Here is a 27754-nt window from a genome sequence, read left to right as displayed (position 1 = left end):
TACTGTCTTTCATTAGACCTTCACTGAACACATCGTTCAAACTCATTTGTGCCACAGCTTTTGTGTTATAAATTTAAAGTTTTTGAGACCAAACACCCATTGTCCTGATGACCTTGCTATGACATCATTAAAATTATTTTTCAGAAACGGAATGAGTTGTACCTCTCATAACTAGGGAATTAATTGTGACATATAAAGTTGGTAACTGCCCTTTTAAAATGAAAAATATTGTAGAATCCAAAGTAAAGCTATGTTTAGCAGAGTCACTTTGCCACCCAGCAATGAAGTTTGTCTGTAAAATCTTATCACAGCTGACAGGACTGATGGTCAAAACCAGAGAAATAACAGCTTGGTTATTAAAAACTAATTTTTGTTATTCGTTAAAGGACTTTATCTTTGATGAAATGCTGTCAGGCATAATTTCCACTGGGGATAGAGGGACATGCCCCCTAAATTTTATAGTCTCCGTTTTGTTATTAAAATATATTTAACGGTGTCCTCTGACTGCCCAGCCACCAAAATCCAGACAGAAGATGCTCAGAATTATTTGTATTGCTCACCTGGGTCACCTTCAGTACCACGCTCACAGAGTAATCTCTGTAATAAGCTTTGTGAGAAGAAGTGGGAGATTGAGAAGACTGTAGACGCTAATCAAAGCTGAAAAACTCCTGTAATTACCTCCGTATTTTGGGGGTAAAACATTAATTAATTCTGTTTTTTTATTTCCAGATAATTCTTCTGGCAAGTGGCTTGGTTTTGCACCTCACCATACAACGATATTTTGCACTACCCTCATTCCTACCATAAACCAAAGTCTATATAAGGACTTGTGTATAAGAAACTGTATATGTTTTATTCTATTTCATTTTATTCTATTAGAATTTAAATAGCTGTATATTGGTTGCTATGTTCTGTGTGTGTGTACTGTGAAGGGGGTACTACTTTTATTTTAATGTGCTACCTGTGTTGTAAAATGACAAATAAATGAACCCTGTAGAACTGCTCATAAATGAAAGAAAAAACAAACGAGGGATACATTACATCTGTACATAATTATGCAGTGTGTAAACCAAAACGTCACCTTTCAGCAGCGCTGTGGTTAAAGCCCTGTTAGGGTTAGGCACAAAAAAAAACACTTGGTTATGGTCAGTGAAAGCTTAAAATACAGTTCTTGGGGCATAATCTCTGTTGTAAGTGCAGCAATGTCTTGATATAAAATGTCTTTTCATAGCACAATCTCCAGTGGAAACACTGCAATGTCTGAGTGCAAAACAGCTGCTTTTTGTTGCAATATCCCAGCATGAAACACGGCAATGTCTCAGTATAAAACAGCTGCGTTTTGTGGCAATATCCCAGCAAGAAACACAGCTTTGTCTTGGTAAAAAACAACCGTTTTTTTTTAGCACTTTCCCCGGTGTAAATACAGCGGTGTCATTGTAAAAAACAACTGCTTTTTGTGGCACTATCCTGGCAAGGAACACAGCAATGTCTCAGTAAAAAAACAACCATTTTTGTGGCACTGTCCCTGGTGGAAATACAGCGGTGTCATTTTAAAAAACAACCGCTTTTAGTGGCATTATCCCCAGTGGAAACTCGACAATGTCTCACTTTTTGTGCTACTATCCTTGGTGGAGACATAGCAATGTCTCAGAACAAAACAACCATTGTTTGTGGCACTTTCCCCTGCAAGAAACACAGCAGTATCTCGGTAAAAGACAACATACTTTTGTGGCACTATGCCGACAACAAACATACCTATGTCTTTGTGGCCCTATCCCCGGTGGAAACACAGCGATGTCTCAGGACAAAACAACTGTTGTTTGGGGCAACATCCTGGCAAGAGACACAGCAATGTCTTGGTAATAACAACTGTTTTTGTGGCTCTACCCCTGGTAGAAACATGATAATGTCTTGACAAAAAAAACAACCACTTTTTGTGCTACTATCCTTGGTGGAAACACAGCTATGTCTCTGTACAAAACAATCGTTCTTTGTGGCACTTTCTCCAGCAAGAAATACAGCAATGTCTTGGTAAAAAACAACCTATTTTTTATTTATTCCTTAATGTATTTCTTTCATTTATCCTTTCCTTTAGCCTAGTTTTAACATTCTGCTGGTTTAAACAATCTCCTCACAGCCCTCACAGCCCTGGGTTATGGCTCCAATTTTAGCTCTCCCTGATGCCAGCTTGACATGTCAAAACTCCATGTGCATTTTCTTCTCCCCCTCTCAGAGCTTCTGCAGTTATCTCCCTGCAGGGGTCAGGGCAGGCAGGCTAACCCTCCAAATGAGCACGGGTCATGTTCAAGCACTGCTGGAGGGGTGCTACAGTGAGACTGAAGGAGCTCTGCTTTCCCTGCGGTCAGCTGGCTTCTGAACAGCGCCTGGCTCCAGCCAAGAACTGGGAGTGAGTGACAGCTGATGTGGGAGGAAAGTAGAAGGTGGTGATAAGAAACCATCTGAGGGCATATCCTCTCTCCGAGCACTACACCCACATCACACACCTGCCAGTGAGAAAGCACAGGGTGTGTGTCTGTGTTGGAGGACAGTCAGCTCTGAACCTCCCGTTACTACTCTGTGCAGTCTTATTCTGTACAATACAGGAATGTGAAAATGTACTATTAAGCAGGGTGCATCTTAATGGTTTTTAGTAAATGTTTGATCAGCACTTACAGTAATTTATCAAATCCATTTAGTTTTGTTTTTGTTCTCTCTTGTATCTTTCTCCTGGTACGCAATGTTGTCAAGAGGCCCCGCCACATATTTTTCACTCAATGGCAACACAGTTCTCTCTGAAATATCTCATGTATGTACATCAGACACATGTATGAAAATGTACAGTGTGTTCTCAGATATTAAATCAAGGTTCTGCACTGACTGGATGACCCCATTTCTAATCTAATTACCATATCTAATTTACATAATTGCCCCCTTAAACTTGTTACAAAATAAGTGCCATGTGTCATAAATCGCTTCCTAGTTTTCCATATGTGTTATTACTGGAAAAACCTATTAGTTTTAGGAAATAATATTTTACTAACAGAGATACAAGCATTGTGCCTGCTCAGGTTATAGAATATAAGTCACCAAGGGTTTATAACGGAGGGTTTCTGTGAAAATGTGAAGAAATTATAACATATTTTTCTAAAACATTATATTGAGTTTTTTAAACTAGGGAAAACAAACAACAGTTTGATCATTCAATCATGTCACATGAAGTCATACAAGGTACAAGTCCAGTGAAATGCAATCCTGTCAGCTCCTTTTACTTGTGTATTACAATGTGGTCCTTTGTTGCCTATTCTTATATTGTGGACTGCTATTTTATTATTGTCCATGTTTCTGGATTGTTCTGGTAAATTATGGTTTCTAGTTGGTAATTATTTAACTGTAGTTTTGGGTAAAGTGGCATCTATTGTTTTACAAATTAAATCCAATCTGAGCCAATACCCTGAATCTGTACCAATACAACTGACTAACTGTAAGTACAGGCTATTCCTGTCATCCAGACAAACACACACTGAGCTAAGAGGTGATGTGCTGTGAGGTACTATCAGTGTGGGGATCACAGCATGGCTCTGTTGAAGCGCTCACATTATCCAGCCTTCTGACAGGGAGCCATATCCTGACAGCAAACCAACACCATCACTGCTGAGGATTAGTCTAATAGGAGGCTAAAGCCAAGCTATACTAAGGTCTCACTATGTGCTAATACCTGGTTCCTGGAAAACATGACTGAAGAAAATAGAATAGAATTTTTCTCTCTAAAATGTACTATGACAAATGTACATTAAACATATCTCACTTCACACTTATCCACCACTGGCTGCTGCACACAGTCTGAGCTGTTTCCCACTGCAGCAGCTTTCTGGCCCTCATTGTCGCCGGTGCCTTCCTCTGAATGGGTTCGGCTTTGGTTGCCACGGTGACCACCGCTTGGAAGGCGCGCAGATGGACTCCTGGGTGGCCGGCTCAGCTCCCGGCGCAGTGCCCGGTTTTCTTCCTCTACTGCCCGGACACGCAGCTCTAAGGCCTGACGCTCACCGGCTCCACCCACCGGTGTTGATGATTGGGCTTCCAATGGAGAAAGGGGGAGGGGCTTCACTGTGGAGCAGAGACAGGAAAAAACTGATTTAACATGACTTTGTTCAGAACTTATTTCATGCATCTCTGATAAACTAAAGATAATCTCTACTGTTGGTCTCAAAACAACCTCCTTGGAGATCACAATCTGTGTTAATATGTCTTCAGACATCTCTGAAAAATCTCAAGCTTGTGCTAAATGCCAACAAAACAAAATGTTCTTTATTCTCAAGAACACATCATTCCACTTTGCATAAATAGAATTCCTCATGTCAGAATAAAGCATGTTTCTGTCTTGAGAACAAGAAATTATTGTACAGTCAAAGATATCCTTTATTCTAATGCAGCTCGCTCCACAAAAGATAAATATTATTATCTGATACTAACAGTAATAGAACTACATTATATCAGTTTTATGTATAAAGGCCTTTACACACACTAGGGCACTGTTGTTTTTTTCCATGAGTACTTTCACACAGGGCTGCGAAAAACTCAACATAATTTTTTTCAGATTGAGGACTATTTTCCTGACCTTCACATCACAACTTTAGGCATCAACCAATCATATAGTGTTGAACAGAGTTCACGTCACAACGTCACGACAATGTTGGAACTGTTGATGGTCTGTGTTCCTCAACACTCTGTATTATATAAAAAAGGACTAAAAATTATGAAAGCAATGAACTCAAGGACAACATGTGGAGTGCCTTCACTGAACAACAACACAAAGGCTTTTAGTCCCAACCAAGACAGTACATTTTGTTACTCCATTCACTCTTTATAATAGTGCATACTAGATCCACTCCTTCTGCTCTTACCTTTCTTATAAAAAATACACACTGTTAACCAGATGACGCAAAAAAATTGCAGGCTAGTATTTCGCATTTTCTTGTCATTTATTCATCATACCCCCGGTGTGTGAAGGCCTTAAAGGGTCTTGCAAAGCTGCCACAGTATATCGCTTTTGATATTTTATTTTTGATATATTATTTTACCAGAGCAAATCTCAGGCATGTCTAACTCTAGTCACCTCTCATGTAAATACTGCACTTTGGATAACTGCCTTCCACTATTTGCACCTTACGATTTAAATAAATTACAGACTATTTTAAAACATGAATGTCGCATCCCACTGGTCACTTTTACACCTTTAACTTCCAATCTGTACAGTCTGCTATTTTCTCTGATGCTGTATGTTCTTCTGTTATGTCTGGATATGTTCTTCATATTCTATGTGCTTTTTCTTTTTCTGGTTATGTTCTCTCTGCTATGCCCAGGTCTCTCTTCATGAGATTACCTGACTGAATATAGCTCATAAAGAACTCAGTTTGCTGCAAGCTCAGTTTGAAAATTATCTGTCCTCGTTTTACCGGCTTTCTTGGCCACAGATCAACAGGTGATGCAACATGATGTGCTTTATATCACTGTATGAAGAAGACTGACTATTTTTAATGGTTGAAGCACTCAGATTCTTATCGGGGTTCTCTATCAAAGGACAGTCCTTCATATTACTTCAGTATATGGGGCTTTAGTATCAAAGTGTTTTTAGGATCAAAGTGTTTACATATCTCTCAGGGAGCACACAGATATCTTTCAATCAATACTGTCAGTACAGCAGGGAAGCCCACACTCTGTGTATCTAATCCAAGTCAGTAGCAATTTCCTCTGTTCTTCCCTGATTGCTTTAGCAACCAGGGTTCAACGCTAAGGTTTTTTTTCCACTTGCCCGGTCGGGCAAGTTGGTCAGAGATCTACTTGCCCGAAGTCAGTTTTAACTTGCCCTATAAAAATTGTTTAATTTAAGCGCCTATCAAATAACAAAGACTGCAGTTATTTTTATGTTATGTAATCTTTATTCACACTGTATTTATTAATTAAAACAACATATGTCATGTATTGTAGCTTAATTCCTACACAAAAATGACAGTGTCAGGGCTTAAAGTGAAAAATTTGTCAATCGTTCTCCGTCTATAATTTTGCGCCCTACTTGAGCCATGCCCACCTCTATTTATTTTTCACCCCTCTCTCCAGTTCTGCTGTATTAACACCGGGTTTAATATATTTTGCTTCCATCTCTCTGCCCTGCTCTACTCTACTTCAACGCTACTTAGCTCTCTCTCTACTCTACCAGTAGACTACCACATCCACCTGTTGCACAAAACGCACACAGCAGTGTTTCCCCTAGGATGGAGTTGTAGCAGCGGAGGTGAAGCACACGCATGAAAAATAATTTTCACATGCGTGAAACTTTTTTGTATGCTTGCAAAGCACAGCCTGCTGGGATGTTTCTATGTATCTACTGGCACCAGAAGGGCTCTTTAGGACTAAGTACATACAGTACATGTGTGCACAGTATGAGCAGGTGAAATAATAATAATAATACATTTTATTTCTTAGGCGCCTTTCTGTCACTCAAGGACACCTTACAATGGATAAAAGACAGTGCACAGTACACAATAAAATCAATTAAATAATTTAAAATAAGATTACAAAAGAAAATCACAAAAAGTACACACCAGTAAAAACAGATGTGGACAGGAAATGGGGTTAGTGAAGGGAAAAGGCGATCTTAAACAGGTGTGTTTTGAGTCAGGACTTGAATTGTGATAGTGTACTGATGTTCCTTATTTCGGGTGGAAGAGAGTTCCAGAGCCGGGGAGCAGAGCGGGTGAAAGCTCTGCTCCCCATGGTGGTGAGATGGGTGGAGGGGACAGTCAACAGAATGGAGGAGGATGATCGGAGGGTGCGAGAGGGAGTGGCGATGTGGAGAAGACTGGAAAGATATGGGGGGGCAAGATTATGGATGGCCTTGAATGCCATTGAAATGTCTGTCTAGCTTACATATGAGGTGTCTCAAGATTTAGGAACATACAATTTTACTGAATATAATAAAAGTAAAAAGTCACATGACATGCTGCTGTTTTGTGCTATGACCTATTTAAGTGCTGGAAGTTGTTATTTACGTAACAACGCTTGAACGCAACACAAGCTCAGCACGAGTGCTGTGCTGCGCTGCTGTGCAAGCAGCGTGTTTGTCTGTGCGTAACAGCAGTCTGTTGGTTATTTACACACTGTCCATTTCAATAACTTTGTCAGCTGACAAACTGCACCGGGCTCGGGGTCAGGTTTGGTCAGGAAAATGCGGCCCGAGCCGCTCTAGCGTGCTCACCTGTGTGTGTGGCGGAACTCCGCCGTGCGCGATACAGAGAGCAGAGGAGAATTGTTAACGCGTGACCATGTAGAGACAGAAATGACATGATGACATAACACCATAAATAGTATGTTGTTATGTTATTATATGAAGCGTCCGTCGCGCAAAATAATATCAATGGGGGCTGTGGGCAGGACATTGTTACACAGCTGTGCCTGTGACTTCAGGCAGAGAGACCGCTGCATCAGAGCAGAAGAGCACGTTTTAAAATACATTTATTTTATCAATTAGTTATTAACTTTTACTATTTTTAGCAACTTGCCCGATAAGTGAGTTTTTAGTTTACATGCCCGACCTTGAGTTTTACTTGCCCCAGGCAATCGGGCAATAATTATTGTTGAGCCCTGGCAACCTTGAATCCTGTATACTAAACTGTGTTTCTTAGGGTGGTGAAGGAATGACCCCCCTACACTGCTTTACTCTACCTCTGATTGGCTTACACTAAGAATCTTACCCTGACCTTAGCCAAACCTAGTCCTCCTGCCTAAATCTAACCAATCAAACCATTGAAGGCAATTGAATACTAGCCAATCAGAGAGAGAGTGGTGTCAACAAAATGCGTCATACTCTGAAAACCATGCACAGTGGAGGGAAAAACTATCAGCGCCACAATTTGCAACTAAGGGCTGACAAGCCAACAAAATACTTGTAGCTTTTGGCATGTCAATGGATTATTTTAGCACCTTGTGTCTACTAGAGAGGAAAAGTTACATTTACAAACTCAACATTGTCTATCCATCTCAGTGTCCTTTCTCGTTACCTTGCTTATCTTGGAGAAATTATCCCACTACATGGCCGGCAGTGACATACTTCGAAATTTAAAACTATTGGATTGGAACACGGGAAAGATCTTCAGTTCAGCTAACAAAGTTCAAAACCAGGCCTTACATAGCATAGTTAGCTTCAACCTTGACACTTTGTCTGGCCAAATTAACAAAATGCTTGCTGCACATAGGAATACTGAGTGTTAGAACCGCACAGTTTTCCCACATGTTCCTGCTGATGCCTCATGTCTTATTGTTTAAAAGCTCAGTTTTCAGTTCGGTAGCTTTTAAAAACATAGCTATGTATTCTTTAACATGTTAGCAGTGCATCCCACCACAAAGCAGCTTTCAGTCATTTTTCTGTTGTTTGCTAGCAGACATTAATGACAAGGAAGCACCGTCATGCAATACAAAGTTAATGGAGAGCTATGGATTGTTTTTCCCTCCGGTGGGGGGGAGGACCTAAATGTGCTTTGTCTCTTTACTTGGAATCGCAAATTGGCATCCTGTAGAGTAGTGGTTCTCAAAAATAATACACAGTCTACAACCTCAGAAAATATTAGGCTCTCTAAGTACCACCACTATGAAAGATGTTTAAATACTGTAGCATAGGCCTACCCTATTTAACTAGGGACAGTTTATTTATTGATGTATTTTGGAGATTCCTCTGCATACCACTAGAGGGAGTTTGAACCATAGCCTGAGAACTGGTGCTATGGAGAGGCAGAGATGAATTATTTTGAGAGAAGATGAAACTCTCTCTCTTCAGTCGATCTTAGAAACCTCCGCTCCCAAAGGGAAGGGGGAGACCTTGGTTGAAGATCATTAAAGAACACAATAGGTTCTCCTTTGACAATCTCAGTGGGGAAAACAGACAGCCTTGGAGAACTCCAGGTTGTACACTATGGCAAGGACCCAGAGGTGTTATGGCTCGAATTACAAGTATTGATTAGTGCTGGGAAATAGATGATTCTCCAGCATGATACCATCTGTCATCTCAGTTGACAACCAGTTGCTTCCACCCAGCTGCGGGAGTTCTTGCTACCCTTTTGATACAGGCTGTCAAATAAACATCCCTGTACTGAGCAGGCCTACAGACAAAATGTAAAGAAAAAATAAATTCCAGCACATGTAAAAGGTGTCATTTTTCTCACCTTTTTTATGTGTGAAGATGGCTGGACTGGATGGAGGTAATGTTGCAAACCTTCTCATTGGTTATGGTTTTTGTTGTTCTTGAACAAAATGTGTTAATGAATTGACACATTTTTGTTTTCTTCAGGTTTATTGTCCTCTGTGGCCATATGTGAAGGAAGCAAGTGTATACATGGGTCCCTTCAAGCATGGAGGGCCACTAAGCCCTCTCCCACAGAACCAAAGCACCTTCTGGACTCCATTTCAGCCAAGCTGTAATTAATTTGCAGAGTGGATTTGCTGGGCCTAATCCCACTGAACTGGACTCAATGGCCGTTTGTTTGTGCTGCTCAGAGATTGCATATGGCATTTTCAGGGCAGCAGATGCACCTGGTCTTTTATGCAGCCAAGCCAATTCATTTGGCTTTTAGGTATTTGTCATGAAGCTCATCATCTACATGCAAACAAGAGCCTCAGAATTGCATATTAATTAAATTTACCCAGTAGTGAAGGAAAAATAACAATACATTATTTACATATAAGAGACAACCACAAGCAGGTCATTTATGTTTAATAATACACACTTAGCCTGCATGTGCTGTAACTGTTAAATTCATAATTTGTATATAATTTGATGTAGGAAAACTGTTAGTTTCATCTGCTTCATGTGCTTTATGTCAGAAATGAAAAAGATTTAAATCTTGCAATTAAAAAATACAGACAGTAACCTGCATTCAAAGGAGATTTCGGGGGCAACACAGGGGACATTCATTCATTTTCTGTAACCCTTGTCCTCTTGGGGGTCGTGGAGGGGCTGGAGCCTATCCCAGTTGACATTGGACGAGAGGCAGGGTACACCCTGGACAGGTCGCCAGACTATTGCAGGGCTGACGCATAAAGACAGGCAACCATTCACACTCACATTCACACCTACGGGCAATTTAGAGTCACCAATTAACCTAACCCGCATGTCTTTGGACTGTGGGAGGAAGCTGGAGTAACCGAAGAAAACCCACGCTGACACGAGGAGAACATGCAGACTCCGCAGAGGGGGGCTCCAGATTGTGGGCAATCTTACAATGTGAGTGTAAGATGAAACAACAGAGAGAGAGAGAGAAAGAGAGAGAGAGAGTGCACAAGAGAGCATGATGTTAAACGTGGCATAGAACTATTGATGCAGGAACTATTTTCTTTCTCCCAAAGTACACCCGCCAACCAAATCATCACACAGAAGGAAACCTGCATCAACTGCAAGCTCACCTAGTGCCACTGAGCTAGCTCACGTCACAGCTCAGCAGAGGAGGATGCCATTAATGTTTATATCTCACACTGTTGAGAGCATGAGCCTCTCAACCATAAGTAGATGCATGCTTCCTTCTGCGCAGTGATAAAGTTGGCAGGTGTGGTTTCCTAGAAATAAATTAGTTCCTACATAAAACTGCTCACAACAAAGTCTGTGGATTATTTTATGGATTATCTTAACCCAATCATGATTTCTAGAAAGAGACATTGCCAATGAGTCTTTCACAGAGGTGGAACAAAGTCATTGTTTTGCAAGTCACAAGTATGTCTAAAGTATTGGCACTTAAGTCTTAAATCAAGTGCCAAGTCAAGACAAGCAAGTCTTGAGTCATGTCCCAGGTCAAAACCAACAGGTCCCAAGTCCTAAACTTTGAGTTTCAAGTCTTAAACAAGTCATAATGCACTCATCATCAAATATAATGCCATTTTATAAGCGGATTAATGATTTATTCAATTTACATAAATTATCAATGCTTTTTCAAATTTTTACTTATTTTTTAAAAGGACTTTTTTTTTGCACCCAGGTGTGGCTTCTCCCAAATCCACAAATTTCCATCCAACTCACTGTTGAGATTTTGAACTACAGAGTTGTGACTTTGAGTCACATAATTTGTAGGGAATTGTCTCCTAATCCTTAAAAAGATGATTTTGCAAAGTGTCTAGAGGCAACAGCTGCCAGATAAACAGGATTAAAATAATAACACAACAGTCTCAAAAACACCCAGGACCAGCACTTCACAATTATACATGGGCACTTGACTGATGGAGTTACTATACACAGAAGCTCATGTTCCTTTGCTCTTAAAGATAATCAGATGACCTCTCATCCAGCTAACAGAAACACTTGTAGCACTTGCTGAGTGATTCATGGCTGTTTGGATGCCATGCTCCCAGTGTATCCATGTATGTCAGATTTAATTGTCATCAGCTGTAAAGCTCCATCCCCTCCCTCCTGCTCTCAGGCAGATATCTGCTGGGCGGTGGCAACACATCCATCAGGTGATGGCATCTGTTCATCTGGCAGACGGCTTGAAAGACCTCCGCACAAGTATAACAGCCAGCCACCATTTTGTCTAATCACTTGGATAAGGCAGATGGAGTGAATAGCATCAAGAAGTACTATTTGCTATTAACTGTAAAGGGTCCTTACCCGTACCCTAGATTGCAGCAAAAGTAGAATAGAGAATTATATATATTATAACATATTGGAAGGGCTGCACGGTAGTGTGGTGATTAGCACCGTCACCTCACAGCAAGAGGGTTCCTGGTTCGATCCCAGGTGTGGGAGCCTTTCTGTGCGGAGTTTGCATGTTCGCCCCATGTCAGTGCTGATGAGGTGGGTGTGGTGGCAGGAGACCGGCAGGAGAGATGTGAGGACAGGTGATAGGCTGGCAGGTAGGTATGGTGGAGAAGTGGGTTTAGTGGAACCTTACTGAATAAACTGAGAGAATGGCATGAATGGCAGGTCAGAAGTGCACCCTGTGACGAGTGGAATATAACTACATAAATTTACTCAAGTACTGTATTCCTACTTAAGTACAATTTTGAGGTACTTGTACTTTACCTTAGTATTTCCATATTATGCTAGTTTCTACTTGTACACCATTACAATTCAGAGGCAAATATTACACTTTTTGGGTGGCACGGTGGTGTGGTGGTTAACACTGTCGCCTCACAGCAAGAGGGTTCCTAGTTCGATCCCGGGTGTTGGAGCCCTTCTGTGCGGAGTCTGCATGTTCTCCCCATGTCAGCGTGGGTTTTCTCCAGGTACTCCGGCTTCTTCCCACAGTCCAAAGTCATGCAGATTGGGGATAGGTTAATTGGTGACTCTAAATTGTCCGTAGGTGTGAAGTTGAGTGTGAATGGTTGTCTGTCTCTATATGTCAGCCCTGTGATAGTCTGGCGACCCTTTCCAGGGTGTACCCCGCCTCTCGCCCAGTGTCAGCTGGGCTCCAGCCCCCCCGCGACCCTCAAGAGGATAAGCGCTTAGAAAATGGATGGATGGATAACATGTTGGAGAATATTCTCTAGTCAGGACTGTAGGGATATGCCTATTACTAGGTGCTAGGGTTAACACTAGGTATGCTGTCAAGTACAAGGACACTCTGGAAGACTCCACTTCAATAGATTTGTTGTGGCAGGGGCGTGGACTGGGGCTGGTAGTCAGGAAGTTGGGGCTGAGGCTTGGGCGGGTAACCGGGAACCTAGGGCTAAGGCTTGGACGGGTAGCCGGGAACCTTGAGTTGAGCTTTGGACGGGTAGCAGGGAACCTGGGCCTGAGGCTTGGACAAGTATCAGGGAATCTCGGGTTGAGGCTTGGACAGGTATCAGGGAACCACAGGCTGAGGCTTGAACAAGTAGGAGAGAATCTGGGGTTAAGACTTAGATGGGTAGCAGGGAATCACGGACTGAGGCCTGGACATGTAGTAGGGAACCTCAGGTTGAGGCTTGGATGGGTAGCAGGGAACCTCGGGCTGGAGCTTGAGCGAGTGGCAAGGAATTTGGGGCTGAGGCTTGCATGGGTAGCCAGGGACCTGGAGATGAGGCTTGGATGGTTATCTGTTCTGTGGATGTCTGTGTTTGCATGGCTTTGTAGTCTCAACACAATTAATTGTACAAACAGAGCACTCTTTCCGATCTCCTCATGGTGCTACACTCTGGTGCACACAGGAAACAGAAGGAGTTGTAGGAAAATGTCGAAAAAAAAAGCTTGAGGGAGACTTTTAGACCCAGCCTTTTTTTCCACACCTAAACGTATGACCACTAGCTGCGTGAACTTTAACTGTCAGTTTCAGAAGTTACTAAACTGTTGGATGCAGAAGGATGTATCGGTTGAGTTTCAAACAATGTCTGATGATCCGAGAAACCCTTTGTTTCAAGCATACTGACGCTTTTAGTCTTAACAACATGTAGACTATATGTTACATCATTCTGTTAACCAGGAGCAAATTATATCCTTTAAGGTCTTGTTTCTTTAAAGATGTTTACCATCCGCCTGTAGTGATAAAATGGTTGTTTAAGCTATAACCAACATTAAGTCAGGGCAGTGGCTGACACAGTCTAAGCAACTATTAGGGTGAAACGTTGGCTTTGCGCAGGGCAAACATTTTATCCTTCTAGGCAGTTAGGAGACATCTGTGAAATCACGTAAATACCTTTGATGATACACTCTGCTGCTGCAGAGAACAGGTAAATAATGTTTGGATTTTCCCCTGAGGTTTCTGTAGGGAACTCTATGAGACAAAGCATGGAGTAATGTACTGTATGGAGTGCTGAGGTAACAGATGGGGCTAAATTGAGGCAGAAAGTGGATTTTCAGACAGTTTTAGCATTTGCCTTTATTTTCTCTGTCACAGTTTGAGAAATCTGGAGGTTTGTTTTCAACCTGTGTGACTCTCTGACTGCTCTGCTCCTGTGTCTTGACCGGTCAGACTAAATGACTAAATCAATAACTAAATTACCCTTCAATAAAGTTTATTGTCAGAGCATGTGTTTATTGACAAGACTAAGGTACCATGCTACACTAACCAACCAACCTCATGTGTGCTGCCTTACAACAGCCTTACTGATGCACAGTAGGGCTTGTGTGTACCCAACAGGATGTGTGTGTGTGAGGACAGATGGACTGTGTCAGCTGTCTAATCTTGGCATTGACAGTGATGGTATGATCTGGATGGTATCATGCAGGGACTCACCACAGCTGAGCAACAGAAACTGATGAACTGTCTGGGTCAGTGACCTTGAATGTTGTTGAATGGTTAGATAGATGGAAATCTGTATGACAGCTGCTAAAAGGTTTGAGACCCCCACTGTCATTATTCATTAATGCTATATTACATCATGACACGGTGTAACATGTATACAATCAGTCAATTTTTACTTTACTGTACTGGCAACATTAAAGATTCATGTGTAGCCTGACCAATCCACCATATAATCAAGAGTCTGCTGTTGTGCAACTGACAGCAGGCACAACATGAAAACTTAAGGAGACAAGTAAGTATCCTTTAACATACTAAAAAATGAAATAAAATTAGGAGTTTACGCATTTTAGAAAAATTAAGATTTAAGGCCACAAAATTATCCAGTATGTGTATGTAATTATTTTGGACTAAAAGTGTTGAAACAGTGGATAACCTTGTTTGTTAGCTCTCCCATGGTCAGAGGACCGTACTGGCGTTTTTATTATTGAAAATGGCCCTGAGGCTTGGACACACACATGCAGGAGAGTGTCACTTCGCATGACAAATGCCACCAGACTTCGTCACAGACACACATCTTAAAGACGTGTTTCAGGTCATTTGCCTTACTTGACAGTACACGTCCTGCGATATGATTACTGTGCGTGCGCATATCGCAATGCCGATGCAGAAATGATACATCGGTAACAATGTCATACAAACAAAAAATAAGCACTGAAATGGTGCTCTGCCCAAAGCTGAATCCAGACTGCCTGTGTTTCAACACAGAATACGTGGACTTGGCTTCCTGTGCCTTTTTGAATTGATTCTCAGATTTTACTGATCACATTTAAAGCTCGTCTGAGTTTGGCCCCAAGCTAAAAACAGAAATGTTGACCCCATCTGAGCCAGTTCGCAGCCTTACATCCTCAGGTGGAGCCCCTCCGGGCGCTCCTAAATCGAGGCTTATATCTAAAGGTGACCATGCTTTTGCCGTCAGGGCCCCTCGTCTTTGGAGCAGCTACTATCAATATTTTAACTATTTTTATTCTTTTTATTGTATTTACTTTTATTGACATGTTTTTTTGTTTTGTTTTTTTTTTAATCATTTTTAAATCATCTTGCTATATAAATAAAATTATGTGCTATATAAATAAAATTATTATTGTTATTATTAATGTTTTACTGTCCTAAAATGTTGGCAAGGCGGGAAAGAATGGAAACTGGGCAGTAACAATTGTAGTCAGTATGACTGTCTCCTTTTTGCATTGGCATAAATCTGTAGATTGAAAGACAATGGAAATAGTGCTTGTAAGAAAGGACTGATTAAAAATATATGCCACTTCAAAAAGGTACACCAAGGGACTATATGTCCGAGACATTTGCAAAATGCCAGCAGAAACTGTAACCTATATATCACTTTTCTAGTCTTACCACTTAAGGTGCTTTATAACACAAGCATCGTCCACCCATTCGCACACACATTCATACACTGGTGGTTGAGGCTCCCTTACAAGCTGCCACCAACTCATCACATACCACTGACACAACAATAACAGTGGAGCAATGTGGGTTTCATTATCTTGTCTGTGGACAATTCAACATGACCAATGTTAACATGTGCACATAAATGTACGTCCTTGTGCCCATGTTTGTACAGTACACGATACAGATTAGATGGAAACCCACTTTTCAAAACTTTGATACATAATGCCCCTACAGCCAGTATACACTGTGCCATTTTGGGCCCAGATGAAAGATGACCAACATAAAAGAAACGTGGCAATACTTTTGGTCATAGCTCTAAAACAGGGTTCCTATGTCACAGTCAGAGAGGTTCAAGGATGGCCGTTGTCACGGTCTTGCAATCAAAGACAGCCTGGGATAAAATTATGACAGTGTCAGAAATTTGGGATGACCACCTATGTCTAACTAACCAATAGAATTGCAGTATGAAATGATGTACTGGTGCTAAACCCAAACAAACAAACTGATAGCAGCTCGCCATGGAGGCAAAATGTTCTAAAAGAAATGTGTGGGATTCCAGCAAAAAGGAAAACCTTGTGGAATTGTGGCAGCAGAAATCTTGCCTGTATGAAGTGTCCTCCAGCTCTTACCATGATCGGTCAAGAAGGACAAAGCATGGACGGAAACAGTGGCGGAGTTGCAGCTGCCAGGTGAGCAACCTAGCAGCTAGGAATCACACACAAACACGCCACAGTGTACAGTGCCCACAAAACTTAAGGTTATCTAATGTGATACTGTTATGCTCCACAGTTGGAGCAGCAAGAACCCGTGCAGCATCTTTGCGCACTCAGTATGAGAAGCTATTGCATAGTATGTAGTATCCTGTGATTCAGTAGGCACTGTCATGGTACAGTCTGCAACTGTAGGACTAGGGATCGACCTATATGTTTTTTTCAGAGCTGATGCCAATACCAATTATTATGAAACAGAGATACCGATAGCCGATATTTACAACCGATATGTTTGCTGTTAAAATCATAGTTGACACAGAATTAAAAAAATAAACTCTGACAAAGCACTACATTCAAATGCAATTAAGCATATATTTATTCTGAGAACTTTTCCTATGAAACAGTACAGGGAGCTGCCAGCAGCACTTTGAAAAAACCTTTGACCAATAAACAAATGAATGGAAAAATATATAAGTACTCCCTGAGGTTTAAAGTACTGTAATAAGTAAAACACCGAACAGTAAATGAGTACAACAATGAACAGCAGATGAAAATGAAAAGTGCAGGGAGCTGCCCATAGCATTTTTAAAAGTTCAAAAAAAAAAAAATAAAAAAAATAATAATGTGCTCGTGATGCAGCGGCTCCACCGCACTACTAGGTAGCGCACGAGTTGAGTTTAAGTCGTTATACCTTTTCAGTGTTGTGTAGTTTTAAAAGACGAATATGCAGACTTGCAGTAGTGTACAACGACATGGATAAAGTTTAATAGAGCACAGGAAACATATGTCTGTAAGTACAAATGTATTGCTCTGAGTTTATTTGCTTATGTTATGCGGAGTTGCTCACTTGCACTTTATTGTTTGTCACTGTAATGCCGTTGCGGTGCAGATGCTAATTTCTGTTAGCACGTCTATGAAGATTTCCATTATATGTAAGCATTATGCTAGCAGACCATGCACTAATTATTTTTCCACATTTGTGGCACTAATGCTAGCTATATTTTGAGTTACTGATGGTTGTAAACTACGCCGAATATTGTATTGGATATGTTTGTGATTTGAAACCTGACTTTATGTTCTCCTTCTGTGTGTTTCATGTAGTTTTACAGTGCCTTTATGTAGGAGGCAATAAACTTCAGACCAGACCTGGAAATCTTTGTCGCTCATTTAAAGAAACATTTATCTATCTGACAAACTAAACCCCAACATTCAGAGAGGGCAGAATAATTAATATTTATAATAATAAAATAAAATAAATAAAATAATAAAATAAAGGAGAGCTCAATTAAAAGCCAGGCTAAAAAGGTAAGTCTTGAGTTTGCTTTAAGAGCCTAGAGTGGTACATGCAGACAGCTAAGGAAAACAAAACTGTATATCTGCATATCAGTGAAAAAAGTCACTGATACCAATAACCCTAAAAGTTTATAATATCGGCCCCGATAATCAGCCAGGCCCCTAAACAGAACCATGTTGCACAGTGTAGCTTGCACTAAACTTATAAGATTACTAAAATCTGACATTCTGTAGGAGGCTTACAGTAGTGGTAAATACTCCATTTAAACTGTCTAAATCACCACCAAGACACTAATTACAAAAAGTAAATTAAGCCACCTGCTGGTGCCAGTTGCTCCAGGTGTTGGCAGATGTATCCTATTAGAGCACAAGACATTTTTGGCAAAGCCCTAGTTTGATGACACCAAAAGACACAATAATGACTATTCACTGCAGTGGTGTGAAGTGATTACCTCAAACCTCTCTACTACTGTGAACACCTTTTGGGTAAGAGGAATCAGTGGTGCAGTAGATACTGCAGTTAAGTGGAAACCTGCAAAGTTTAACAAGATGATGTGAATTCACAACTAATTTTAAAGGATTATGAGAATAAAGAAAATAGTATGCACTACTTGACTGATCTAACTGAGCACGCCATGCATATGAGCACTAGTCAGTTTTCCGAAGCACACTTTATGATGGTTCTTCTAGAGTTCTGCACACTCTCTGCTGTGACTGGGACAACATTAGGGTGTACATTTACACTGCAGTTTCTTGGCAGCTTTTCCACAGTAACATGACAAAGTTCCCAGGAACACAAATGTCCTAATTATTGGGCAGAAAAAGGCAAAGTTTTGTTTTGCTTTCGGCATCAGCTTCCTGCATATTCATGAAAAGCATGTAAATAAATTATGAGCTGGAGCTTTCTGTCAGTTTGGCTGGTCACCTCTTCAGTAAGCATATTAGGATTTTTTTCCCTTGAAAAATAACCTGTGCTTCAGTAGGAGCTCGGATTTTGTACATCTGAGCTGAAACTCATCTTCTCCAACTCAATTTCTTATCTCTCTACAAACAACCACTAGTATCTTTTGTTTCTGAGAAAACACACAGTGCAGTCAAAGTGTTTGATTGTTTTTGATTTCCTCCATCACTGGATTTTAAATAAGGTTAGGGTTAGGACTTCCAGCTTTAGGATGTTGATCTTAAACCAACCATTACATTTTTAGGGCAAAACAGCAAAATGTTCCTGACTGACTAGGGTTGCAACGGGATAAGATTTTCTTGGTATGATAATGGTCTTGAAAACAGATGGGTTTTTTGGTTGAACAAATATTTAATTAAAATTGATACTTGAAATAATTTTTAAATGGATGTGTGTAAAAAGTCCAGCAGGTAGTAAAGAAGGGACAGTACTACAGTAAACACTTTGATAGTACACTGTTGCAAACAATCACTGACAAAGTCAAACATCTGATCTCAGGTCAATCGATCATAGGTTTTACTCGTTTATGACCACTCTAGAGGTAAGAAGCCTCCCAAAAGAGCTAACAGGGAAGATGGCCACAGTACGGCCCTGTCATGATCAACATCAGTCACTGACCATGGAGGATCTATGATTAAACATTATGGTGACCTTAAATAGGTTTGTGTTAACTTGCTCAAGTACTCTCTAAACCCTATAAGCTCTATAATTGGTGAACCACAGTATGTATTACAGTTGCTACAGTTACTACATTCTTCATCTGCTACGGCAGTGAACACATTGTTCTTTTCCTTCAGAATGTGGTCTCAGACAACTGTTTCCCTTCACTTTGCTTATAGCTGTGTTAAAATGCCTACGGTAGAATTAATTTGTTTATAGCCTGGAACAAAAAAAAAAAACGTTTTGGTCTCTTTAGCTAATTTTAACTTAATTTCAACTTTACAGGGGGTGAATTTTTATACAACTCAACTGTTTCCACATTTTGATTTAATGGTTTTTATTTTTCACACATTGTGGTATGTTTGTGTTAAGGACAAATAAAGCCTCCTGTATTACTTTTGTAAGTGGTGAGTTGCAATTAAATTTAATTAAAAGATTATTTATTATTCTTTTATTTTAAACACATTGACACGACCTTAGAAATATTGGTTCTTACTAATGTTAATTAGTTTCAGTACTTGGTGGCACCAAAGTAAACCAGGAAATGCTAAATTTCAAATACAAAGAACTCATGAAAAGTAAAGGGAATGACATTGAAATTAATCTATTTTTTAATAATTATATTAGTTGATTTATGGAAATGGAAAGAGCAATCCTGGTGAGCCAGGTCTCTGAAATGTTTTCTTAAATCGTGGTCAAAAATGCTCAGTCGTTATTGTACGGGTGTGCAATTCACAATGCTTAATGAACTTTTGCAAGGTCCCTGCAAGTGTTCAACACTTAAGGCCTGATCAGCAACAGCACCATGGAAAGCTTTCCTCAATCTCACGTAATCTTTGAAAAAGAGAGACCTTTAAAGCTGAATTCCAGCACCTCTCACGTAATAACTAATGCATCTAAGAAAGACGATGCAAATTATTTTGTGATAACTGGCATCCTTTCCCTTACTCCACCCTTGCCATTGAAGAAAAACAAAAAATCTGCAGGAAGTGTTTGTATTGGAAGCTGAGGCCTCATGGTGAGGCAGAGAATTGTGTGTCTTCTCTGAGCCTGTTGATGCAGAGCTAAATCAAGTTACAGAGACCTGAAACTGTCATGTTCTGTATGACTCAAATTACAGTTGTGGAGTGCGCTACACCTTCAAAGATGGTGATTAAATTATAGGAGAACTGGGACGAGTACAAAGGCTGATGGAATTAGATAGTGACTGAAATAGAAATAAGAAAACTTAAAGTTGTGTGAAAGCTATATCATTGTTACTGTCTTTTGTGCTAAAGCACATCTAGAATAACTACTCTTCATGCAGCACTATGAATGAATAAAACATCTCCCAACCAATTGTTTTCTTTTCTTATCAAAGCTAGTTTAGCTGCCTCCTACTCTAGAGTTCTTATTATAACCAGGATACTAATTCCAGGTTCATGTTGAAATCTTTGCCAACAGCTGTGAGCCATTTCAGAGCCAGGGTTTCTCATTCCCATGCGACACTGACACTAACAACTGCCAAATCTCCAGACATATATAATTCTGCAACTGTTCAAGAACAGCTAGATTTACAACCCTGTGGTTGTATGCCTCCACCCACCAGTCAAGGTGCAAGTTACAATTTACATCCATGTCTGTCCAGACTCATATGTAGTTATGACAGTAAACAATGCTTCCAATATGGTATAGAAGCTGCAAATTTCATAACATGGATGCATCACAAAAATCTTAGTGTCACCGTATCAGGTCATATACTGGTCAAATACTGACCAAATGTCTTCCCTTCCGTTCCTGAGTTATGACATTGAATAATGGCCAGGAAAAGTGTTTCTGCAGAACATTGTGATGTCACAGTGATGTTGATCTTTGACCTTTTGGATATAAAATGTCATCAAGTCATCATTTTATCCTATTGGACATTTGTGTGAAATTTTCTAAAAAGTAGCACATGAATTCTTGAGTTATGGCTAAGTTATGTTTTTTTGTGAGGTCACAGTGTCCTTTGACCAAAATCAAAATCTTATCTGTTCATTCTAGATCCCAAGTGGACGTTTTTGCTAAATTTGAAAAAATTTCCTCAACATGTTCCTGAGATATCACCTTCACAAGAATGGGAAGGAGACAAGGTCACAGTGACCTTCGACCACCAAAATCTAATCAGTTAATCCTTGATTCCAAGTGGATGTTAGCGAAATTCCCTAAAAGTCTTTTAGAACATTACTTTTATGAGAATGGTATGGACAACCAGAAGACATATTGCCTTTAGCCACGACTGTTGCCAGCTCGGAGACATAAAAAGCCCAATCACAAAACCTTCAAAGGCAATACCAGCATTTCCTTCTTCAGGTAATCCTAGGATTTTGACCAGGAAAATCTGTTGTCAAAAAGTCTGACAAATGTAAATATCTACAGTCATAATGTCTGTTAATAATAATCTTTTGAGAATAGGCCTCACACGGTCTCCTAACTAGGGATGTGCGCAATTGGTTGACTAGTCGATTAAATGTTGCTACCCTTGCAAGTCGGCACCTTAAATACTAGTCGGTTAAAAATATTATTAAAATTATAATTCAATAAAGTGAAAATTTACCCAATGAAAATGCTGTTCAAATAATCAGGCATGTTTACTAAAGATTTAGTTTCCTTGTGCAGTGACTATAAATGTTATTTACTAACTTATATTTGGTGAGAGATTTGGTTCTTGAAAAATGTGATTAATAATTTCAACCGCTGCTAAAATACATGCAATACTTTCTCGGACAAAGTATAACCCCATTGATTAAACTGTCCTTGATTTTGACTTGTTTTCTGAGTGTTTTCTTACTTTTAGACAAGTGAAATAGTCCAAGTTTTAATTTCCACTTAAACGTCATTGAAATTAGTCATTAAGGAACATCCCTAGTCCTAACAGCAAGTGAACCTCCGACCATCGAGTTGAATCGCATAACATCAGATGCTCTCTGTCCACACTGTATCTGTTAAATCTGCACTTCTATTACGTCATGTAAACCAACCACATGCCTATCAGCTGATTGCTGTGCGCTCAAGCTCAGACTAGAGATGGACTCAATCAAAAGATGAGTCGGTACTTGCTAGTGTACCATGTTTATACATTTTAAACAGAAAACAAACGTTACGTGTTGTGATGAAAGGAGGTTCCCACCCGATGACCCCAAAGACATGTTAGTTATCACTGCTCACTGGTCTGTATAGTTAAGCCTTGCCATAATAGCTTATCATAGGGCTTAGGAGGTTATTCACTGAGTGCTGATCCTTTTCTAGAGCACAAACTTCTTGTGTTTATTTGAATTACTGGACATGACATACAATACAGCCAACAGCAAGTCGTTTGTTATTAACAATGGTCATTTTCCAGAGACTTTCAGCTCCCTGGAGATCTCACTCCAGCCAGCTGTCACATTATTTCTTTTTTTTTTTTTCTAGTAAAATGAGGAGGTATTTGGTGGAGTCAAGGAAGGATCCTTAAACAGCTGAATTTCAAGGAGGCTGCATCATGAAATCCTGCCTAAGGACTGTTCAATTGCCAAGGATCTTTCAAATCCCACCAAGGACTGAGTCCTTCCTTCAGAGAATTTTCAAGGATACCTGTATGTACCCTCAGTGGGCATTAATTACCCACAATTCTTTGTGTACTATTTGTCGGAATTGAAGGCAGGGCCTCTTCAATGACGCACACCTGGGCACTTCCAGTTCCAATGTGTGTTCACTGAATACAAGGAAAGAGTCTTGCCTAGCCTCTGTAGGACCTGACTTGGAAGGAAACATCCTTAACTTTGAGAAGCACTAACTGTGTGGATAACTGTTCTTCATCCACTGCAACACTTTCAAAGCCAGCAACAAGTATAAATGGAAACAAAAGTTCAGTTCAGGCCAGTAAGGACATTCCAATCAAAAACAATGCAACCATACGGATTTCGTTGCTGATACTTGCTCATGTAGCATTCCGTTAGGACACAGTATAAAGCTGGAGGAAATTCTTTGTGTTTACGTGTTGCCATCAAACGTAGCCTAGCATAATATTTATTGATTTTTAAAAAATAGCATTACTATGCATGTGAGGATTTACTTTATTTGGAACATAATACATATGCAAAGTAGCCTAATTTTCACTAAAAATATCAATCTTCGTCAGCTGGGATAGGCTCCAGCCCCCCCGCGACCCTCAAGAGGATGAAGCGGTTAGAAGATGAATGAATGAATGAATGAATGAATATAAATCTTCATGCCTTGATGATGTCATGCCTATCAATTATTTTTAAGCTTGATAAACACAAACATTTGACCGGATTTTCACTGATTTGTCTGAGACATTAAAATCTTCCAGAACAGGTGGATTGACAATGGAAACCCTGAGGCATACGTCAACTTTTAGCCTGTATGTGGACTCTTGGCTTGTTGATATGGGTTATGATGATTACCTCAGCAAAGTTTCTTGGTTGATGTGTGTTTTCCCTCGTGGGCTTTTGAGAGAATACTGCTGCATAAAGTGGCTCCAGGAACAACACAAACCTCTCAGATATCATTTGTTTGATTGTTTCAGGATGTACTTCTCTGTAGTCTAGATAGTAGTGTATGGTTGGATAAAGGCCTTAGTCATGCTGAGGACACTGAACATTCATTTCCACTTCTGAGCTACCAGAGGGAATGTTCTGCATAAATGGAATCCCTGGAGTGGGCATCGCCTTGCTTATGACTATGAAAGACTATTGTCCATTTACGAAAGAAGGACTCACAAGTTCAACTACGCCTTGAAGGGAACTTAAATGAATTTGGCAGAAAGGTCAAAGTAATGAAGTAATGAACAGGCAATGTGATTAATGGCAAAGAGACAATATTTGCATACTGAGCTTTGGGAAAATCAGAGTCACTTCATTTCATTGAGAAATTTCAAATAAATCCTGCATTTTTCAGACCCCATTAAAGCCAATTTGAATTAAATATGTGATTCACTAATCTGGTTTTCTGGGGCCAAGTGTGATTAGTTTTCCAAACTGCACAAGAGTAATTTCCTCATTTATTCATTCACTGGTTTATCCATTCACTAATGCATTCCTTGTTAGACTGTCTGCCCCGGAGTGGTCATTAAGAGGCATGGCAGTGTCTAAACAAAACTTTAAGTGGGAAGCCAAAATGCCCAGTGTCAAAGCATTTGTTATTGTAACCTAAGCCATGTAAGAGTTGGCAACACCAGCATTTGATGGTGCTCTGGGAGAATTTACACCAGAGAGAAAACTGCAACAAGCTGAACAACAATCCAGACATGATGAGATAGAAGCATGAATAACCCTCCTCTCATCTGAGAAAGTGAGGCAAGGTTTAACTTTTGGTTTTAGCCCTGAGCTGAGGAAAAAGGGTTTGCACAACATTGCTTGTATATTTATGATATTTGTGGGAGAAGATGAAAAACAAATTTTTGGCATGTGTCTCAGTATAAACCATTAGGGGCCTTGTGTTTTTTGGAGATCTAACAGCCTAAGGGAAGGAGCCGAATTGAATAACCTGCTCTGGTCTGTATTCTGAATTTGCAAACACTTCTGCAATAGTGAGGTGTACATCAAACATTTTCTTTAAATGTCAGGTGGAAAAAACGCAACATGATCCCATCCCTATTAGTCATGTTTTGATGCTTGGGCAGATGCCCCCGGCATCAGCCTTTTGCATTGTATCACAGGGGTTGACGGCAAGTCAAGTAAGTTGGCCTACGTGACTAGGAAGGGGTTGGTCACTTTAATCTTATTTTACATATATTGGATATTTGAGATTTGACACAGAAACTGTGAATTTGAGTTTGGAAATTGATAAAATGTTACAAGATATGGCATTCCAACTCCCCAGTCCCGCCCATTGACTCCTAAGCAAGGGGGGCAAACCAGCTCCACAAGCAGAAAGAAGAGAGAGGGATGTTACAAAATTTTAAATATTCACAACATAATCACAAATCAACCTTCCTTCTTCAGGTGTACTGTCAAAAAGTTTTGGCACAATTTGTTCCAAAAGTGTAGTACTTGGCCATCGATGAATTCCTATCCTGACCCCTCCAGAGAAGGTTACTTACTCACTGTGCTACCAGAAAGACATGGCTTTCCACACACCTTCTTAAAACCTGAAGCAATAATAACATATGCACAAAACTGGGGCATTTTTGTCTTTACAAAATTAAAATACAACAGTCAAAATGTTGGCGATAATGTTCAATCACATCATTCTGATGGTTTGGGGTGTATTGCCAGATATTTTGGTGACATTTGGTTGAAAAATAGATGAAACAGAAAATGTACACACAGTACACATTACAGCACGATATTCAGTATCATTCAGGACTCACCGTTTGACCAATCTGAACACCATTTGAAACACTTGATATCGAGAACCAAGTTGACAACTGATTTTGCATTTTATTGTAAAATATAGAGTGAAGGACTTCTGCATAGACTATAGGTTGCAGTGAGGCAATTTTTTTCACAAATCAATGGATGTGCTGAAGAAAATTCCAGCTCTGTAAAATGTACAGGGAATTTATTTTAATCCGTTGAAGGTCTAGAAATTTAGCCACGCCACAATGACTACTGTATTTTATGCATTGACAGAGTCATGACGCTAGATTGCGCAAATCAAATTTTGTTCAAATCCCTGTAGCAGAACATGAGATTTAAACTTTTCGCATTTGTGCCACCACCCAATGGCTGCATTGCTTGAACTTGTGACTTCAAAACCCCTGGCCCAAAGTTGGGCTGGGTATCATCTGACATATTTTGATACTAGTGCTGATATGACACCTAAATTTGGAAATGAATGCTTTTTGATACCTTGCTTTGAGTTTTTCAAAGTAAGTCTTTGTTAATTTGACCACGGCAAAATTCTAAGATATGAATGTGCCTTTAATACAGGCAGCACAATATTTTTGCTTGAATAAAAAAAGATATGAAATTAAACACTATTACAAATTACAAATTTCACCAGAAATTGGATGCCAGCTTTTGGTGCTTGAAAGTGTACAATACATGAAGCTGAAGATAGGGTTGGGTTTGGACAGTTGGTTTAATTTTGAATCCGGTTCCCAGTTCACTAAATACCCAAATTTGTTTCAGCCTGACGCTAATTACTCTTTTATTGAACCTTTCCAGTCTGGTTAATGTGCTTCCTGCGAGGTAGTGTCTGTGCTTAGCCAAAGATCTTTTGTGAGGAAAAACAAGAACATCACTCTGTAACATCACACTACAGTTGCAAAGGGACTGTACTGGGCTTGTTGAACGACAAAAACACAGAGTGGTAAGTATTCTCTGAAGAAATGATCCAGCTGTGTCAACTCAAATTTCAGGATAATCTCCCAATTCAACTTCTATGCTACCATATTAATCAGGCCAATCAACTTAATAACTATTCATGGACGTCCAATACTTGGCACAAGTAGTAGTAAGAATAAAAATACATGGGCTACACCTGTTATTTTAATGTGACAGATAAAAGTAATCAACATTTCAAAACCCTCAGCTGTTTTTAAGCTAGCAATCTCATTTTAGGTTGCAGGTTGTGAACATTTATAAGGATGCCACTGTCTCTCGCTGCTGAGCAAACAAAAGGTGATTACAGACCTATTTGATAGGGGATTAGAAAGGATTCAGATTTGATCAAACCCCAACCCTAGCTACATACATATTTCATCTGGTACCAAAAGAGTATCCAGTTTTAATACCCAGCCTTTGGCAAGCCCTTTTAGTTATTTTATTTTTTTTTAATTCATTTAATCAATAGGGCTTACTTGACAAGTCAAAATGTCATTTTCACTAGTGAGAACTAAATTGCTAGTCAAAATGTCACCAGATATCCGAGAATGCAATTCTTACAATTACATTCTTACTAGTTACAATGCCAAGCCGTCATATCCATAAGTTCATTTTGACTAATCAGAATTAATTTTAGATATCTAGACTTCCATGTATGATATCTACAATGAACATTGTCCCTAGTAAAAATTGTATTGCTGATATCAATAACTGACATTTCAACTAATGAGAATTAAATTGTTGATATCAACAAATAACATTTCCACTGCCAAGAATTGATTTGTAGATATTATAAATTATAACTGCAACTAATCAAAATGATATAATAGATGTGTCAGCTTGGAACTACAACACATTGAATTGAATAATTGATTCTGAATAGAAGTCAGTGGTAAAAGTTGGCTTATTGTGATTAAGTTACAGATATCTACAATGAACATTTTAGCTGATAAGAAATTGACTGATGATATCAAAAATTAACATTTTGACGAGTAAGGGATGAAATGCCGACGGGAGGATCTCGTCCCTGCTATTTGCGGATGACGTGGTCCTCCTAGCTCCATCGAACAGTGACCTCCAGCTCTTGCTGGGACGGTTCGCAGCCGAGTGTGAAGCGGCTGGGATGAGAATCAGCACCTCCAAGTCTGAGGCCATGGTCCTCAGCCAGAAAAGGGTGGATTG

At 39.8% G+C, this 27754-nt stretch overlaps 1 protein-coding gene across 1 annotated transcript in view; it reads right to left on the bottom strand.

Annotated features, from left to right (window-relative positions):
* large1 (LARGE xylosyl- and glucuronyltransferase 1) overlaps positions 1 to 27754 on the bottom strand; it is a 161803-nt gene that overhangs the window by 86692 nt on the left and 47357 nt on the right. The window contains exon 3 of the mRNA XM_050035982.1: positions 3806 to 4104. Within this exon, the coding sequence (XP_049891939.1) occupies positions 3806 to 4104 (299 nt within the window). The remainder of the gene's footprint in view (positions 1 to 3805; positions 4105 to 27754) is intronic.

This window comes from Epinephelus moara, chromosome 23 (assembly GCF_006386435.1).
Source record: "Epinephelus moara isolate mb chromosome 23, YSFRI_EMoa_1.0, whole genome shotgun sequence".
Taxonomy (NCBI): domain Eukaryota; kingdom Metazoa; phylum Chordata; class Actinopteri; order Perciformes; family Serranidae; genus Epinephelus; species Epinephelus moara.
The sequence above is the reverse complement of the archived record's forward strand: the minus strand, read 5'-3'. Positions and strand labels throughout refer to the sequence as shown.